The sequence below is a fragment of the Nannobrachium achirus genome (assembly GCF_963921795.1).
Source record: "Nannobrachium achirus genome assembly, chromosome: 15".
Lineage (NCBI taxonomy): Eukaryota > Metazoa > Chordata > Actinopteri > Myctophiformes > Myctophidae > Nannobrachium > Nannobrachium achirus.
In genome coordinates this window covers 56,782,938-56,800,876 of record NC_137822.1, presented here as the reverse complement: position 1 = coordinate 56,800,876, position 17,939 = coordinate 56,782,938, and the positions used below count along the sequence as shown (strand labels likewise).

At 44.0% G+C, this 17,939-nt stretch overlaps 1 protein-coding gene across 1 annotated transcript; it reads left to right on the top strand.

The window, feature by feature from the left end:
* Positions 1–630: 630 nt before the first annotated feature.
* On the top strand, positions 631–17,082 carry LOC308299256 (potassium voltage-gated channel subfamily V member 2-like). The gene is made up of 9 exons (XM_080742995.1): positions 631–739; positions 1,851–1,988; positions 5,205–5,383; positions 6,474–6,645; positions 10,122–10,313; positions 10,858–11,112; positions 11,922–12,038; positions 13,602–13,727; positions 16,610–17,082. The coding sequence occupies exons 1-9, from the start codon at positions 704–706 to the stop codon at positions 16,892–16,894; spliced, it is 1,500 nt and encodes a 499-aa protein (XP_080599121.1). The 5' UTR covers positions 631–703; the 3' UTR covers positions 16,895–17,082.
* The last annotated feature ends 857 nt before the right edge of the window (positions 17,083–17,939 follow it).

Here is a 17,939-nt window from a genome sequence, read left to right as displayed (position 1 = left end):
AAAAATAGCAGACCTCCAAGCTCATAACGCGTCGCAGCACTGAACTAAGCATAACCAAGTGAATACTGGAGTTGTGGCGTAACGGCATGGATTTCTAAACAGAGAGGGCAAGATGCTGCATTTGAGTTCAGGAGAGATTGGACAAGGCAATTCTCTTGAATGCTGCCTTCAGGTATGGCATGGAAAGAGGACATTTGCATTTCTTTTACCATAGTAAAAATTGCATTCATGGTCTGGAAAGGGCAGTTTTTACAGACCGATAAAAGGGCAGGGGCTCAAGCCCCCTTTGATGTCTATGTGTGCCCCCCTGCACGCATGCTTACACGCACGCACGCACGCACACACACACACACACACACACACACACACACACACACACACACACACACACACACACACACACACACACACACACACACACACAGCACTGCAAAACTGGCCCCGGACAGGAGCAATGACCTCTCGTGTTTAATCCGACACTATGGCTGAGTGAACTGCTTCCATATTCATAAATCGGCTTTGCAAGATTCAATCTGATCTCCTCATACACACCGTTAGATAATCTCACTAGTGGGAGGGAGAGGGAGAGAGAGAGAGAGAGAGAGAGAGAGAGAGAGAGAGAGAGAGAGAGAGAGAGAGAGAGAGAGAGAACTTAGAAGGCTGTAAGTGGGGTCAGTTGTCCACACACAGCATCAAAGACAACATGGAGCCACGGCGAAAACCACACACCTCCATGCAGGTACGCAACCTTCTGTTTTCACTGTTTGTTGGTTTGTTTGTTGGTTTGATTCTTTCTTTCTTTCTTTCTTTCTTTCTTTCTTCCTTTCTTTCTTTCTGCCTTTTCTTTCTTTCTTTCTTTTCCCGAGTTGTATCCACAAGTTTCCGCGGGAGTTTACTGGAGACTATCCGGACCAAACTTCCGGGTTTAACAGCAGACATAAGCTCACGTCGCGTCGCAGATGCAACCAGTTGAGAGCTTGTAAATCGGCGCCGGAAGATCGATGCAAACGTTTGCGCAATGCACTATGGGGCGTAGGAAACTCGTGGATAGATTTTCTTAGATTATTATTATGCAGTGGTGTAGTCCGTGGGTGTGATTGTCTCAGAATGTGGGGCAGCAGTGGCTCAGGATGTATAGCGGGTTCCCGGTTCGATCCTGGGCTCCCCTGCCTCTGAGATGTAGTGGAGTAGATAATTGGAAATATTCCAGTAAAGTAAACGTACTTCAAAACTGTACTTGAGTTTATTAGTTGAGTTACTGAAAATATTTTTTATTTTCATGATATCTGTCAAATCTGCTCTGATCGGGATAGAACTTATTTCATAGAGGACTGATATCAGAGCCTGCTTACACAAAGCACATGTGGATCCAACTTTGAATGATGATTAATTTTGATTTCTTTGGAAGAAACTATTTTCTTGTTAAAGGTAGGGTAAGTGATTTCATTTAATTCAAATAATAACAGTCAAAGCAATCTATGTTCTGATAGTACCAGTTACTATAGAGTGTTTAGTCCATATTTGGACTTCAGCCTCATCTCCTGTGAAAAGTAGTTTCAGTTTTGGTGGAGGAGAAAGGCTTTCATCCAATCAGGATAGAGTGGGGCCTTCCTCCAATCATGGTCGAGTGGGGATGGGCCTTACACGCATCAAGGCCCGTCCCCACTTGATCATGATTGGAGGTAAATGAAATCACTTACCCTATTTTTTATATTTTAGCACCCCAGTCCCCCACCCCCCAATTTTTACCATTTTACCATAATTATTATTGTTGACCTTTTGGTGTCATTTGTGCTGTTCGATCTTCGATGCCATTCGACTAAGCCGCTGTCCTCTTCTGTTGTGAACAGAGCCTTGGCAGAGACATCTACGATCCGTTCGCTGATTACGATGAAGACGAAGAGGAGGACCGGCGCGTGTCCTCGCCGACGCGACCCCTCTCCCCTCCCCCCAGAACCTGCACGCTCACTATCAACGTCGGAGGCAAGGTACCGTACAGCAGGGCACGCACACACATAGACATCAAAGGGGGCTTGAGACCCTGCCCTTTTATCCATCTGTAGAAAAGTGCCCTTTCCAGACCATGAATGCAGTTTTTACTTTGTTGAAAGAAATGCAAATGTCCTCTTTCCATGCCATAGCTGAGGGCAGCATTTAAGAGAATTGCCCAAACTCTCCTGAATTTGAATGCAGCATCTTATGTTGAAATAATTGCCCTCTCTGTGTAGAAATCCATGCCGTTACGCCACATCTCCAGTACTGACTTGATTATGCTTAGTTCAGTGTGGTATCAAGCACCGAAAATAGCCGACCTCCAAGTTCACAACGCCTCTGCTATTTTCGATATTTTCACCAAAAGGCCCTTTTTGAAATGTCAGCCCTTGCCTCTCTAACATTCTCCACACGTTTACTGTCAACTGAGACAGTACTGTCATTTGCCCCTTTTAACTGCTGCTGCTTTATGAAATACATAACACTGAAACTCAGTAGTTCTTCAGGGGGTCCGGGACCCCTAGGGTCCTCAAGAGTTACTACTACCGCGTGTCCGGCAAATCTTTGTTGTAGGCCTATGGGAACTTTTTTTTTTTTTTTTTTTTTTTTACATTGACCACTTGAACCTTGGCTTGCATGCCTGTTCTGAGGAGAACTTCAGCCAAAAATAGCAACAAGCAGTTACATGTCTGAAAATAGCCATAAACATGAATCCAACATATAATACAAAAGGGAAGTCAACAAACCAAAAAAACTAAAACCTGAATTGAAGCTGATGATAGTGCTGTCAAACAAGTTGATGAATCTGTCTATGAAATCTATGAAAAAGTTTAATCCGCAACATAGTGTGTGGTGGGAGGTCCCTGCTTCTTCTCTCTCTCAGCTGAGGGGTCCTTGGCCTGTAAAACGTTGCAGACACCTGTCTTTGAATATATTTGACCCGATTCTATAAATGTTTTCTGAATCCTTCTAAGGCACATGTTTCTATGTCAGTGGTTCTCAAACGTTTTCATGTCAAGGACCCTTAGAATTATATGTTTGGCCGCCGACCCCCGTCTCAAAATATTATGTATCATATGTATAAGGGACCCCCCAGAAGCAAATATTTGAGTTAGAAATGTTCACTTTAAAAATATATATATTCAAAGATTTGCACACATTTTCATGATTTTTGATGAATTGATGATTTATTTTTCAAAAATAGCAGATCTACAAGCTTGCAGCACAGCACTCGGTGCCGCGCCGTGAGCTTGTAGATCTGCTATTTTTCAATACAACATAATTCTTAATGGGTTAAAACAAGCCCTGGGTGTTTGACTCTCTCTCCTCTCTGGGTAGAAGGTGGGCACAGCAGGAGAGAGTCAGGGCATATTGAAGGACTGGAACTGGGTCATAATCATAGCAAAGCCTTAAGTCGCTGCACATGTCATCCTGCCATTACGAGGTTAAATCTCTACTTATACTATAGCATAGAGCCCTCCATACTACTCATATCTATCCTCATCATCCTCGTTCTAATCATCTCCTCACCGCCCCCAGCTTGACTCTCTCTCTCTCTCTCTCTCTCTCTCTCTCTGGGGGTATGGCAAAGGTGGGAGTCCTCATGGAAAAGAGTCATTACATTTTGTATAACACGGTTCTATTGTGAAAATAGCAGATCTACATGCTCACAGCGGCTTGAGCTGCAAGGTGTTGTGAGCATGTAGATCGGCTATTTTCACAATGTCTGAAAAAAACGAGTTTTGTCAGTTTTTTGCACAGGTTTCTACGGTTTCTTGGGCTGGATATGGCAGCCTGGAACGGTTGTTCAAGTGCAGCTAAACTTGGCATGTTAGTAAACGTGCCACAATTAACAATAATGCATTGCACCTGTGTAGCTGACCTGCGGAACCTGGGAATATACCATTTTGTCAAGCTGGGGAGAATACAAGTGTGGAGAATATAATTATAATACCTTGTTAAAGTGACACACACACACACACACGCGCGCGCGCGCACACACGCACACAAATCAAGAGTGCTCACATGAATGTAATTCAGACTGGTTTATTGGAATGATTATGTTGCCTTTGTTTCACAGTGAATGAATTGTGTCTGATCTTTATTACAATGGAGAGTTTCTATAGACGTGGGGACAGGTGTTGAAAATTAGCACTCGTCTGTCCAATATGATTGTGATGTCTGTCAACACAGCATGCATGCACGCACACACACACACACACACACACACACACACACACACACACACACACACACACACACACACACACACACACACACACACACACACACACACACACACACACACACACTAGCCAGGGATCAGTAGCATTTTGGGTTTCTGATCAGGAGCGGAAACAGCCTACGTCATGTTTTTAGTCATATCCATGACTACATCCATCTTTTAGTCCAATTCGTAGCGACTGCCAAGACTACACTTCTCGAGCATTTAAATAGGGATTGGAGAAACACAGGGGGGACCAAAACAAAGCGACGCTGCTTCTTCTGCCTGTTACCAGTTTAGGCCACACATAGGCCGGATCACATGGCCCGGTTAAAACGAATACCAGGCTTTGCTTTCATGGAAAGCCTGGTGACGCCGGTGACATGAGGTTACAGATGGAGAGAGAGAGAACCTGCTAGAAGGCTGAAAGTTAGTTGTCCACACCAGGCCTGGAATTTTTGTCATTTTAGGGGCAAGGCCACTTGGCCTTTGGTGTTTTCTTTTAGGGCACAAAGCCAAATGCCAGGGCAGGAAGACCATAAAATAAAACAAGATTTTAGTCCATTGAAAGATTGTGTTGAATCGGTTAGGGATGATAACCTAATCTGTAGAGAAATAGATAAATGATAATATTTGCAATCTGATGAATCCATGCTCAGCCCTGCACCAATCAAAGTCAATGGATTGGTTTAAAGATGGGGACGTGGGGAGTTAAGATTTCAGAATCTCAACAAAAGACACAGGCTTCTACATGACAAGAAAGAGATACCAGTGTCTACTGTCTACATACAGACAAGAATGACACAGAGGAGAAAGTGGTACAGTCAGCTCAGCTCAGCTGGGGCATTAAGGCCACTGTGGCCTCAGGTCATGCCATTGGTTTGAGGGGCACAAACTGAGGGGCAACGGCGGCCATGTCCTTCATGGCCTCCATGAAATTCCTGCCCTGGTCCACACATTAATTGTATTCCATTCTCTTTTGGTCCAGGTATACCACATGCCCTACAGGTTAGCAGCCAAGTATCCAAAGACTCGCATCGGTCGGCTGGCCACGTACACGGACCACAGCAGGAAGCTGGACCTGTGTGACGACTACATCTTCCAGAGCAACGAGTTCTTCTTCGACAGAGACCCGCAAGTCTTCCACCACATATTTAACTTCTACAGGTAGTACGGCATGGGAAATTAAGCCGACAATATAGCTGAAAACTATAGGCCTACTTCCCTACAAAGCCAAAGTGCAGCTTAACAGTTTCCAAGCCAAGGGGGTAGATTGACGAGAATGATTAATTAGGCAGCCAGGCCACAGACGAAGATTGACGAGAATAGGCTATTTTTGTTATAAAACAACTCAAAATACATTATTTTTGCCGATTCAACAAACAAGGGTTCCGTACGGAACCTACACGCTTGCCTCCAGTGGCAGATCATGTGACTGAACGAAAACGGGGAAGTGTAGGCCCATGTGACTCTGCTTTGTTGTGAAAAGACCTTAGAATGCATGAAACACAAACACACACTTTACTCCTCACCCGTAAGTCGTAGCTTCATTCGGAAAAAAGATCTGAGCAGCTGGTGGCAATGCAGTTCCGAACGTTACCATCACATGCACGGAGCGCGTGCGCGGAGCGCCCGACGCAAAAGTAGGTGTTAGCTCATTTTGTTAGCATGATCGTATGAGTGTAACTGTGGTAGAATTTAGCGTCACCCAGGGTACTGAAAGGAATGGACAGGACGGATAGATGTGTAAACAGTGTTTTCTTGTGGTCGTAAAAAAACACTGAAATGGGCTGGCATAGAAACTGTTAAGAGAAGAATAAAAAATCACACCCAATGTAAAGTGAGCGGTGGTCGTGCTTGCATAACGTCTTCAGACTAGGATATAAGTCTAGGATGTACAGGCTACAGACACACACACACATTGCTATGGCAAAAATAGCTGCCAAAATGGCTACAGACACACACACAGCCACTCTATGGAGCGGTTTACCACCGCTCAAAAAGCACTGATAAATAAACTAATATTACACTAATTGTATGAGGTAATTATTTAGCTCCAAAATGATACCCTCACATATATCTCATCTCACTATGGCTAATTTCACCTTTGGGATACACAAATAAGTTGGTGTGTCCAAAAAACGCAGTCACTTCACTTTTACTTTTTGATTTTTTTTTAAATCAATTACTCACCCTGGAGTCTTGAATTCATGGATGTTTTTTTTGGTTTTTTTGCGTGTGCGCTTGTGGCGGTGAGGACGGGCGTGCTGTGGATCAAGGAGGAGCTGTGTCCTCGGAACTACGTGGAGGAGCTGAACTACTGGGGCGTGAGGCTGAAGAACGCTCAGCGATGCTGCCGTGCGGGCTTCGAGGAGAGACAGGACGAGCTCAACCAGCAGCTGAAGATACAGAGAGACCTGGAGGCCGAGGTCAGTGGCAAGATCCCCATATTCCGAGGTCCCGTTGTTTCGAGGTCCCAGGGTTAGGGTTTAGGGTTAGGGTTAGCATTCACCAGGTTCATTCATTCACCAGTGTCGGCAGGTTAGCATTCACCAGCGTCGGCAGGTTAGCCTCGGACTACTGGAACATCGAAACAACAGGACCTCGGAATAGCGCTACGCACCTGAGGTCAGTGTGGTGTGGTGCAGTAGGCCTATTTACCTGAGTAAAAAAGTATCAATGTAGAAATATGTGCCATTATGATGCCATCAAAGCCTGCCAAATACACTTTTGTTGACAAAATTAACTGCATATTTAGTCGACGATAATAATTCAGCTGACTATATTTCAGAAGAGTAAAATATGACTAAAATATTAACTTTATTCAAAAGCCATGACATGACTAAAACAAAATTTCCAGTCAAAATCAACACTGCATCAGCGTAAGCGTTATAAGCCTTCTGCTGCATTTAGCCTACTGCTGGCTGATAATTGTGCACATACAGATCTGCCTGAATCACGGTAGGTCATTGTCACTGCAGCCACCTGTTGACAATCAGGTGACCGATGTGGACTGTGTGGACTTCAGCACCATGGACAGCGCTGTTAATTGTGTGTAGGGGTGTGCATGCACAATGCCAGAGAGAGTACGCCACTGATCTGTAGGTTGTTAATAGGCTATATCCATTTTTGAGAGAAGTTGGCTCTCTTCTCACTTCCTTCCCAGGTGTTACCAATACTACTAATGAAGGCTCTGTTCCATTCTGGTCAAACAGAGTCAGGGTGCTGATGTTGTGCCATGTTGGCTTACTGGAAACACTCTGCTACTGTGCACCAGTGGGTTTCAAAGTGTGGTTCAGGCACCCTTGTGGTTCCTTGGGGGTTCCAAATGACCCCTTAAAAGGTGTGTAACTCTGAGAGTGTACAAATGGAACCAAATTTGGTTCCATTTGTACACTCTTACAGCTATAGGGGTCCTTGAAATAAAAGGTTTGAGAACCACTTTGCTATATGAAATGGAACAGAGCCTTCATTAGTATCATTGGTAACAGCTTTGAAGGAAGTGGGAAGAAACCCCACTTATCTCCTATATGCTGTGCATATAGCCTATTAGATGTCTTGCTGGCATGCTTTTTGCGGTGTTAAATTAAACCTTTCAGCCCTGCATCGAGGCAATCCACAGACAGAAGAGCTACGAGGGATGACAGAGAGAGAGAGAGAGAGAGAGAGAGAGAGAGAGAGAGATAATGATGACAGATATGTGTTTGTGTGTGCCCTTGACCATAACCCATTTATTAGAGCGCTGCAAGCTACAGCTGTTGCCGCGTGCCTCCCCCTGCTGATTCTGACAGAAAATCGTTCATACAAGTACTCTCATTAATAAATGTATTCTTTGATTCTGAAACAGCGGCCTCAAGTTGTTATTTGGCCTTTTTGAGGCTATAATCAATGATTTGTAAAGGTCAGTTACTTCATCCAGGCACCAGGCCTGGTGGGATTAAAACTTCACTCTTAACACTTTGACAGCCGTATGGAGATGCCCATATTAAAACCGTTTTATACTGGACATCTGAGCAAGGAGTCTCAGCCGCGCCGTCTTTTACCGTAGGCCTACTGGGTCATTAAAAACGAAATAAATGAATTTTATCCAAAAATCGGCGATCGTCTAACCTTCCCTAGTCACCGCTCGTCCATCGATAGCGCATGGCTCCTCTGACAAGAAGCAGAAGTGATGTCAGGTCCATTCCCTGTAATAGCTTCCCAGCTACCGTCCATTTTCTGTTTAGACGTTAGTGCTCGCATAGCAGGAGTGCTGGGGGCTAAGCTAGCGAAAATGATCATATCTACTCTGGAGTCATACTTGGATTATTTGAGCCGACATTTACGTGAACGGATCGCGCACGCGAAACGCACGGGGAGAAGTTGCGTCGGCCAAAACCGCCACTCTAAGCCAACGCAGATTGAAGAATTTCGCTGGGGACTGTGGTGAGTATACAACGGGGATCGCGGTATGGTTATGGGGGATGAAGACCACGTGATATAGCGCTGAAGGTCTTGTAAAATGAATGCGGTAAATCGTCACTGTCGGGCAGAAACCTCGTATATTTCAAATTTGTATTTTTTTTTTCGCAAAGTAAAGCCCTGCTTCATCATACAAGGCCGTCGCACAAAAGTAGTGAAAACAGCAGATCTACAAGCATCTACAAGATCTCTCTATAGCGCGCAATGAGGGCCTCTCCAACTCTTTTTCCCGGGCTGAATCAGGGGCCCAGCATGTCCCTGGTTCGAATCCCGTCTCCTCCTGTCCACATTTCGAAGTGTCCTTGGGCTTGCCTCCGATGAGTTGGTCGATGTTAGTTTGCCACCGTTGGTGTGTGAATGTGGGAAGTGAGGACGCTGGCATCTTCCAAAGTATGAATGAATGGACCCTCATAATGCGCTTTGAGTAGGCTACTCAGAAAAGCGATATAAAAATGCAATGCATTATTATTACTTGCTTAAGTACTGCATTTGGAGGCATATCTGTCGTGTATCTGTGCTTATGCCCGTAGCCAATCAGGGCATTCTTAGTGACTTGTCTTTTAGTTCTACTGGATCTCTTCTCCACTAGTCCCTCCCTAACATTTTATTCTTGTTTTTAGTTGTTAACTAAACTGTCAGTATATTTAGTCTTAGTTTTAATCATCATAGCTTAGTTTTTGTTTTGTTTTTAAATCGATGGAGGTGCACCGTCTAAAGCGGAGTTGAGCCACTTGAGAGGCATTGCACTGGCAAGCGAGACGGCATGTCGAGCGTTGCAAAGTCCGCTTCGGGCCGACTCAGAGCTGTTTGATTTGTATGTCCCGATAGGGACAGAAAAGGAAACTCAGTATGTTCCGTCACAGTCAATGTTTGACGCTTGGTCAAATCTACAGAGAAGTCACCTGTTTGCTGTCTTCTGTGGTCATTATGTAGGCTGGGTCAAATATATTAGGCCTCTATTGGCTATAGCAGGGGTCTTCAACTGTCACCCCTAGAGGGTCCTCAGAGTTACTGCAGGGGGTCCTCCCCCCCCCCCCCCCCCCCCCCTTTGGAGGGGAAAAAGAGCAGACTAAGTACAGTGAAAGGTCAAGTTTATTAAGTAGTGACGGTTCAAGTGGTTAAATATCTGAAAACACACATTAACATGAATCCAAAATACACTGATGATTGTGGTGTCAAATAATGAAACCATATGGAATCTATGGACAGGTTGTGGCGGTCCCTGCTTCACCTCTCTTTCAACTAAGGGGTCCTTGGCATGAAAACATTGAAGACCCCTGGGCTATAGAAATTACAACAATAAAGCTGGTGGGCATTGTCCTGGCAATGACCTGGAGAAACCAATTCAGAATAATACTGTAGTTTACATCAACAGTTCTGTCGTTCCAGTCTCTTTGGCTGTTTAACCACATTAGCTAGACTGTCCTCCTTTGTCCCGTCTCAGGTGCAGGTGGAGGAGGACGAGGAGCTGTTCCACGGCATGGTGCTGGGTCCCACCAGGAGGAGGATCTGGAACTTCATGGAGAAGCCCTTCTCCTCCGTCCTGGCCAAGCTGATGGCCGTGGCCTCCTCCTTCTTCGTGCTGGTGTCCCTAGTGGCCATGACGCTCAACACGGTGGAGGAGATGCAGTACAAGGTGCGTTTGTACAAAACAGAAAAGGTAACAGAAAAGGTACAAAACTATGGCATCACCCCTTTAACCCATTTAGACTGCAAATCTGTGTCACTTTTGATTTTTTTGAACCACTTTAATCATTATTTTTCTGCTTTAACTAATACAAAAATGCAGATCTACAAGCACACAAAAATGACCACAAAAAGCATAAAATAATGATAAAATAACAATTTTTTATCATCATAATCAACATTTTCGTGCCGACTTTGTTTACATCCCTCTTCTATTCTTTTATATAGATTGATAAGGGACAAATTCAGTCTGACAATGGCCAGAATGATTATTTTATCATTACGCTTTTTGTGGTAATTTTTGAATAGAAACACATATATGAAGCTTAATCTTTTTTATAAAATATTTTCAAAACGTAATTTTTATTTTTTGTTTTTCAAGAAAAGGTTGACTATAGCTCCTTTAAATAATTCAAGGCCTAAATGGGTTTTAACTGCATAGACACATACAAAACAGAAGAAGTACAAAACTAATATGGCGCCTCCTCTTTCAGCCGTCGGCGGACGGGCTGGGCGGCAGGTCGTACGGAGAGTACATGGAGGTGTTCTGCATCGCCTTCTTCACGGTGGAGTACGTGCTGCGCCTGGTGTCCACGCCCGACCTGCGGCGCTTCGCCCGCAGCATGCTGAACGCCGTGGACCTCATCGCCATCCTGCCCCTCTACCTGCAGCTGGCGCTGGAGAGCTTCCTGGACGAGCACACCATGAGAGACACCTGGGACCGCGAGACGGCCGCGCAGGTCGGGAAGGTAAAGACCAGTGAGAAAGTAGAGAGAAGAGTATTAGGTCGGGGTGTAACGATATAGTAACAAAAGTGAATCAAAAAATAAACTTTGTAATGATCTACTATATCGTTTGCAAAAGCAAAAAAACGTACTGCTTTGGCTTTGCATCGTATTGTATCAAATGCGGTAATCGATATCGAATCATTTTGCAATGGAAATAATTGATTGTATATAAACTAAGTATTTTGTGTGATTTTAAGAGGGAGAATGAAAAGAGCAGTCTAATTACCTTTCCATTCCATATAGCTACTCTTGGTCTATCCATAAATGTGTGTAATCTCTGTGTTCATGTCAAGGTACGGGTGTTGATATATAATGTCCATGTATTTGCTAGAGAATCACAGTGTTTACTTCCATAATAATAGATTTTTTACACGTTTTACACAGATTTAATTTCCTTCCTAAATAGTTTCTATATCAATTTTAAATCGTTGAATCGAATCGTATCACATCACCATGAATGAACCAATATCGTCCATGTATCGTATTGTTAACCAAGTATCGTGATGTGTATCGTATCGCTGTAAAATGGATCGTTACACCCCTAGTATTAGGTTGGTTGTAGAGATGGACGATAATCGTTGTCATTTATCGTGATTAAGAATCTCTTCTCGCCTGTCTATGGGAGAAGTTTTCAGGGCAATAGGAAAAAAAACACAGACCCACAGTTTGAGAACCACTCACAGTACAGTGCAGTGTTGTTGTTTTTTACCGTAACAAAAACCAACTGTCCTCTCCGATTGTGTGTCTGTGTGTTCCTCGCCCCCTGCCAGGTAGGCCAGGTGCTGCGTATCGCTCGTCTGATGAGAATCTTCAGGATCCTGAAGCTGGCTCGTCACTCCACAGGACTCCGAGCGTTCGGCTTCACACTGAGGCAGTGTTACCAACAGGTCTGGTTCACTGCACTGTTGATTTTGACAGCTTTTTTTTTTTTTAAGTCCTATAGACCTTTGAGTGAAATCTCACTTAGTTTCAGTCATATTTCTTTCATCTGAAATGTTTTAGTTTGAGTCTAGTTTTAGTCGACTAAATATGATAAGATTTTAGTTGACTAAATCAACAGTTGATTTAGTTTTTGATGGTGTTTGCCTTGATGGCTTGATTTCACACTTGGTTGCATGCTGAAAATAGCAGATCTACAGTATGAGCTTGTAAATCTGCAATTTTCAGACACCCGAGTGCAACCAAACATAACATAAAATGGCTTGGCTTTGGCTTTTACTGGGTCTCTTCTCCACTAGTCCCTCCCTAAAATGTTAGTCTAGGTTTTATTTGTTGACAAAATTGTCAATATATTTGTTGTAATCATAGCTTAGTTTATTTTATTTAGTTTTGATGTAAATTATTATTAGTATGTGTCTTCATCTGTCTTCTCCTTCTTCCTCCTCCTCCCAGTGTTAATGATGGCATCGTGATGTCTGATTACATTTTGGGGGTGAATTAAGCCCTTTGCACACAGGACAGTTGCGTTTTTTTCGTTTGCGGCATGAATAAAACGCATTGGATTTGGTGTGCAAGGCTGTGCGGAATCGGCGCTGCGGATCCAAAAAGGAGTCATAAAAGGAGTGATGAGTTTTTTACCGCATGCGACAAGACGCACGAATCGAACTGGGTTCGATCGAGAAAAAAACGCACGGCGGCAGCCACTCGTCGCACGGCTAATTCGGAGCCGGTGTGCATGAGATCGTAGAGAATCATTGTTTTCTTTTCAAAAAATTATATTGTCCGTTTTATCCGTGCGGTTAAACGCGCCTGTGTGCAAAGGGCTTTACTCCTTTAAGTGCAGCAGCGTTGTGGGCTTGTAAATCTGCTATTTTCAGGGGCCAACATAAAGCAGAAAACTACAGTAAATATTTCAGTCATCATAGCTTAATTATTATTTGGATTTTGTTCGTGGAAAAAGTGCTCAACAGTTGATTTGAGCACTTTTGTGCTCATGGTTTTAGTGGGAGGACATTATGCCCCTTTTCCACTGACATGGCCCAACACCACACCACTCCACACCACCCACTTGTGCCAGGTTTTCCACTACAGTGTGGTGTGAAAGTAGTACTAAATATGGTACTAAAAAGTATCCAACCCAGAGTAGGTCTGAGCTAGGCCAAACAGGGTCAAACACTTCATAATGACTGATCACTCAGTGACTTTTCATTTAGACCACCAGTATATTTGTAATACATGATAATAAAATATTATACTGTGTTGTAACCACTATTATAATCTATTATAGTGTATTATAATCACAGGTATAATCCATTATAGTTTATTATAATTAGGAAAGTTGTAATACAAATTTATATTGTATTATAATCACAGTTAAAAGGTTCAATTTGTTTCTTACCGATAGGGGTACTTATGTGTAGTGGAAAATGTAGATATTTTATGTGGTGTAGTGTAGTGTGGTGCTAAAGCTGCTGTCGAAAAGGGCTTAACAGTTCCTCCCCCTCCTGCAGGTGGGCTGTCTGCTGCTGTTCATCGCTGTAGGAATCTCCATGTTCTCAGCCATGGTCTACACCGTGGAGCACGAGGTCAACAACACCAACTTCACCTCCATACCTCACGCATGGTGGTGGGCTGCTGTGAGTCGCACACACACTCACTCACTCGCGCATGCACGCACGTGTTGTGAACCTGTAGATCTATTTTCACTATGTCTCAAAGAAATTTGAAGGTCTCCCCTTAACTTTGACAGTGTACAAACGGGCCCATTTGGTTCCATTTGTACACTGTCAAAGTTACAGACAAATAAGGGTCGATTTAGACCCCATAAAGTAACCTGGGGAGTCCCTGAAATCTAATCATTTGAGAACCACTAAAAGACAACTTTGGGGCAAGGAGGCAGTTGGTAGCACTGTCGCCACACAGCTAGAAGGTCCCGGGTTCGGGGACGCTGTGGGTGCCGGGGGCGTGTTCTCTCCTCCACGTCATCAGTGCCAAAACTCAGGTGGGGTTGGCGAAAGGGCCTTTCTGTGTGGACTGGAGTTTGCATGTTCTCCCTGTCTCCCCTAGGGTAGGTACCGCTCCCTTCAACAATCTCCCAGGGTTCTAGCGCAGTGGTTCTCAAGGTGGATTCCAGGGACTCTGTGGGTTCCTTTGACTTACTTGACTTAATCCTCTTGGCCCCCTTGGGAGCATAGGGCGTCCACCGTGGATCTCCACCTCACTCTCCTCTGTGCAATGGTTTTTGCTTCTTGCCAGGAGGTCCCTGTCTTGGACAGTTCATCAAGCGTTGACCGCCTAGAGTTGGATTTTGGTCTACCTGGCTTCCTCTTGCCTTGAGGATTGTAGTCCAGGGCTTGTCTTGCTATGTTTCTTGGATCCTTTCTAAGTGTATGTACGATCCATCCCCACTTTCTAGCTTTGATTTGTGTGGTAATTTGCTCCTGTTTCACACAGGTCTACATTTGAGATCTTGTTGGGCCACCAAATCCTCAGTATGTACCTGAGACATTTGTTAATAAACACTTGTAGATTGTCTGTGATTGATTTGGTGGTTTTCCAGGTTTCACAGCCATAAAGGAGAACAAGTTTAACATTTGTGTTGAATATTCTGATTTCTTTTGGGTTTGGGTTCCTTTAGGGGGGTCTAAATTGACCCTTACAAGTCGTACACTATCAGAGTTATGGGGAGGCCTTGAAATGTGAAAGTTTGAGAAACACTGGGATAGACTCCTACGAGTTACCGGCTGATACCACCATAAGCCACTCCCGAACTACTTTTACTGGATGAAAAATGGGTTACAAAATCTTGGGATTAAAAAAAAAAAAAAAAAAAATACGACTTCATCCATTTTCAACCTATTTTAGGGAAACACCGATCAGTATCCATCCATCCACTTCACTCTCTCTCTCTCTCTCTCTGTCTCTCTCCCTCTCTCTCTCTCTGACACGTGCACATATAGACATCAAAGGGGGCTTGAGCCCCCGTCTGTAAAAAGTGCCCTCTCCAGACCATGAATGCAGTTTGTACTATGGTGAAATAAATGCAAAATGCCCTCTTTCCATGCCATACCTGAAGGCAGCATTCAAGAGCCTTGTCCAAACTCTCCTGTACTTGAACGCAGCATCTTATGTCGAACAAATTGTCCTTTCTGTGTAGAAATCCATGCCGTTATGCCACATCTCCTGGATTGACTTGATTATGCTTAGTTCAGTATTAAGCAAAATAGCCAACCGCCAAGCTCTGAGCTTGGAGGTCGGCTATTTTTGGTAATTCCACCAAAAGGCCCTCCCTGCTCTCTCTCTCTCTCTCTCTCTCTCTCTCTCTCTCTGTCAGGGGCGTCAATTGGGTATGGCAGGGGTATGCAGCTGCCATACCCTGGGTCCAGGGGGAAAATAAAAGTTACTTTTAAATATAAATCCATGAATGTCTCTTTGTCTATCTGTGCTGGTTATTATGTTGTTAAATTACAGTAAAATAACTATAAATGAAAATGTTAACAAAATGGTCACTTTAAAGGCATACCATGTAACTTTCCCAAGTAGTGGTAGTGGTCACTAGCGGTATTGCAGGTACCGGTATTTCCAGTGTAGTTCCTACATTACAAATTAGCACCCCAAAACGCTTTGACAAAAATCATAGCTGTATTTCTTTTCTTTCTTCAACTTTTCCCACTTCTCGTGCATATGAAGAAGGTAAATCCGCGATTTCTGCTTTTTCTGGTGATATTCCTTTTGTTGTTGAGATGATTCTGTTGTTCTTTTCTTTTTTGCGGGTGGGGGTTTAGTTCCAGAACTTCCCGGGAGTTGAGGTTGTTGCTTTTCCATGGTGGTTCAGCTCTGGACTGAATAGCTACTAAAACAGCGGCCAAAAGCTGTTGTTTTTCGAGGCTAAATCAACTTCCGGGAAAGACTCGCTGTGATTGGCCGGTAGTGTGTGATCCGGTAGACAGCGGATATAGAAAATGGGAAGTGACGTAATTATGCCGCGAAAATCGTCCCCCCTCACGGCTCATAGAAAATATATAAAGAAAAGGCTTTCAGAGCTGAAATTCACGGAGTGGGCGTTCTAAAACTTTAGCGATTTAATACTTAAGACAATTTTAGGATTTGTTTTATAAAAAAAGTTACATAGTATAACTTTAACAAGATATTATAATTATATTCTCCACACTTGTATTCTCCCCATCTTGACAAAATGGTATATTCCCAGGTTCTGTAGGTCAGCTGCACAGGTGCAATGCATTATTGTTAATTGTGGCACGTTTACTAACATGCCAAGTTTAGCTGCACTTGAATAACCGTTCCAGGCTGCCATATCCAGCCCAAGAAACCATACAAACGGAGGAAAAAATAAAATGTACTTCTTAAAATAAATGTATCATGCCTGTTGCTAAGGTATGGCAACATGACTGGTGTTTTGCACGCGTGTGAAGGCATGCGTGCAAAACACAAATGCGTGTTGCCATACCTTAGCTTTTTGTGAACTGATGCCACTGCTCTCTTTCTCTCTCTCTCTCAGGTCAGTCTGTGCACGGTGGGCTACGGCGACATGTTCCCGGAGAGCAACCTGGGCCGCATCTTCGCGACGGGCTGCATCTCCTTCGGCATCATCCTCAACGGCATGCCCATCTCCATCCTCTACAACAAGTTCTCCGACTACTACGCCAAGCTCAAGTCCAGCCAGTACACGGCGGTGGTGCGGGCGCGCGGGAAGCTCCGCTTCGCCCGCAGAGCCTCCAGGAAGCTGGCCATGTGCTGCCAGGACGCCGGCGCCCAAGACACACCACCATGGCGCCACTGTTGATCTAGGGCAGGGGTTCCCAAACTTTTTTGTCTCAGGGCACCCCATGAATATTTATTTTTAATCCGAGGCACCCCTACATTATAAATTTCACTCCCAGCACCTTATATTTATAGCATATCGTCGTTGTCAGGTGGAAACTTTGTATGTCCAAAACCGTTTTGTATTTATCGTCTATAAAATGTACTAAACTAGTGAAAACAGCAGATCTACAAGCACACAACGCCTCGCGCGATGCGAGGCGTTGTGTGCTTGTAGATCGGCTGTTTTCGCTAGTTCTGTGCGACAGGGGTTTCTGCCTGACAGTGACGATATTTTAGTGATTATGTTGCGAGGAAAACGTTGAGATAATAGCCATTTTGGTTAGAACTGACTGAAAATAACTTTGTACTTCACGTTTAAAATGATACTAAATATTTTTTCAAGTGTCCAAATAAATTCCAAATATTATCAAATGATCTCGCGGCACCCCTGGACTGCCGTCGCGGCACCCCAGGGTGCCCCGTCACCCACTTTGAAAACCCCTGATCCATGGGCGTCACAAGGGGGGGAAAAGTGGGACTGAGTTACCAGGGCCCAAGGTGGAGGGGCCTTCATTATTTTATACTTTAGCTCAGGGGTGGGCAGCTTTGACCGCCTTCACTCCAGAAGGCCACAATGCATGTACAGCCAGAAATAGCAAAATAGCCGAATCCTGAAAAGATTTGTTTTTATTTAATTTCCAATACATTTATATGTTCTTATGTTAACTTAATGAACGTATAAATACAAATACATTGTGCATAAAAAAAAGACTAGTACTAGTCATTAAGCTACTAATATAGACTGACGTAATGAAAGCGGGTCATGTTTGCATGTTTGGAATTGTAACAGCTGAAATCAATATCTCAGTATTCCGATATTAACCTGCGGGCCGCAATAAGTGAATGCATGTGGCCCCCGGCCGCCAGTTGCCCATGTATGCTTTAGCTATTAGCAGATTTACAAGCTCGCAGCGCGGCACCGAATGCTGCGCTGCGAGCTTGTAAATATGCTATTTTCGCGAACG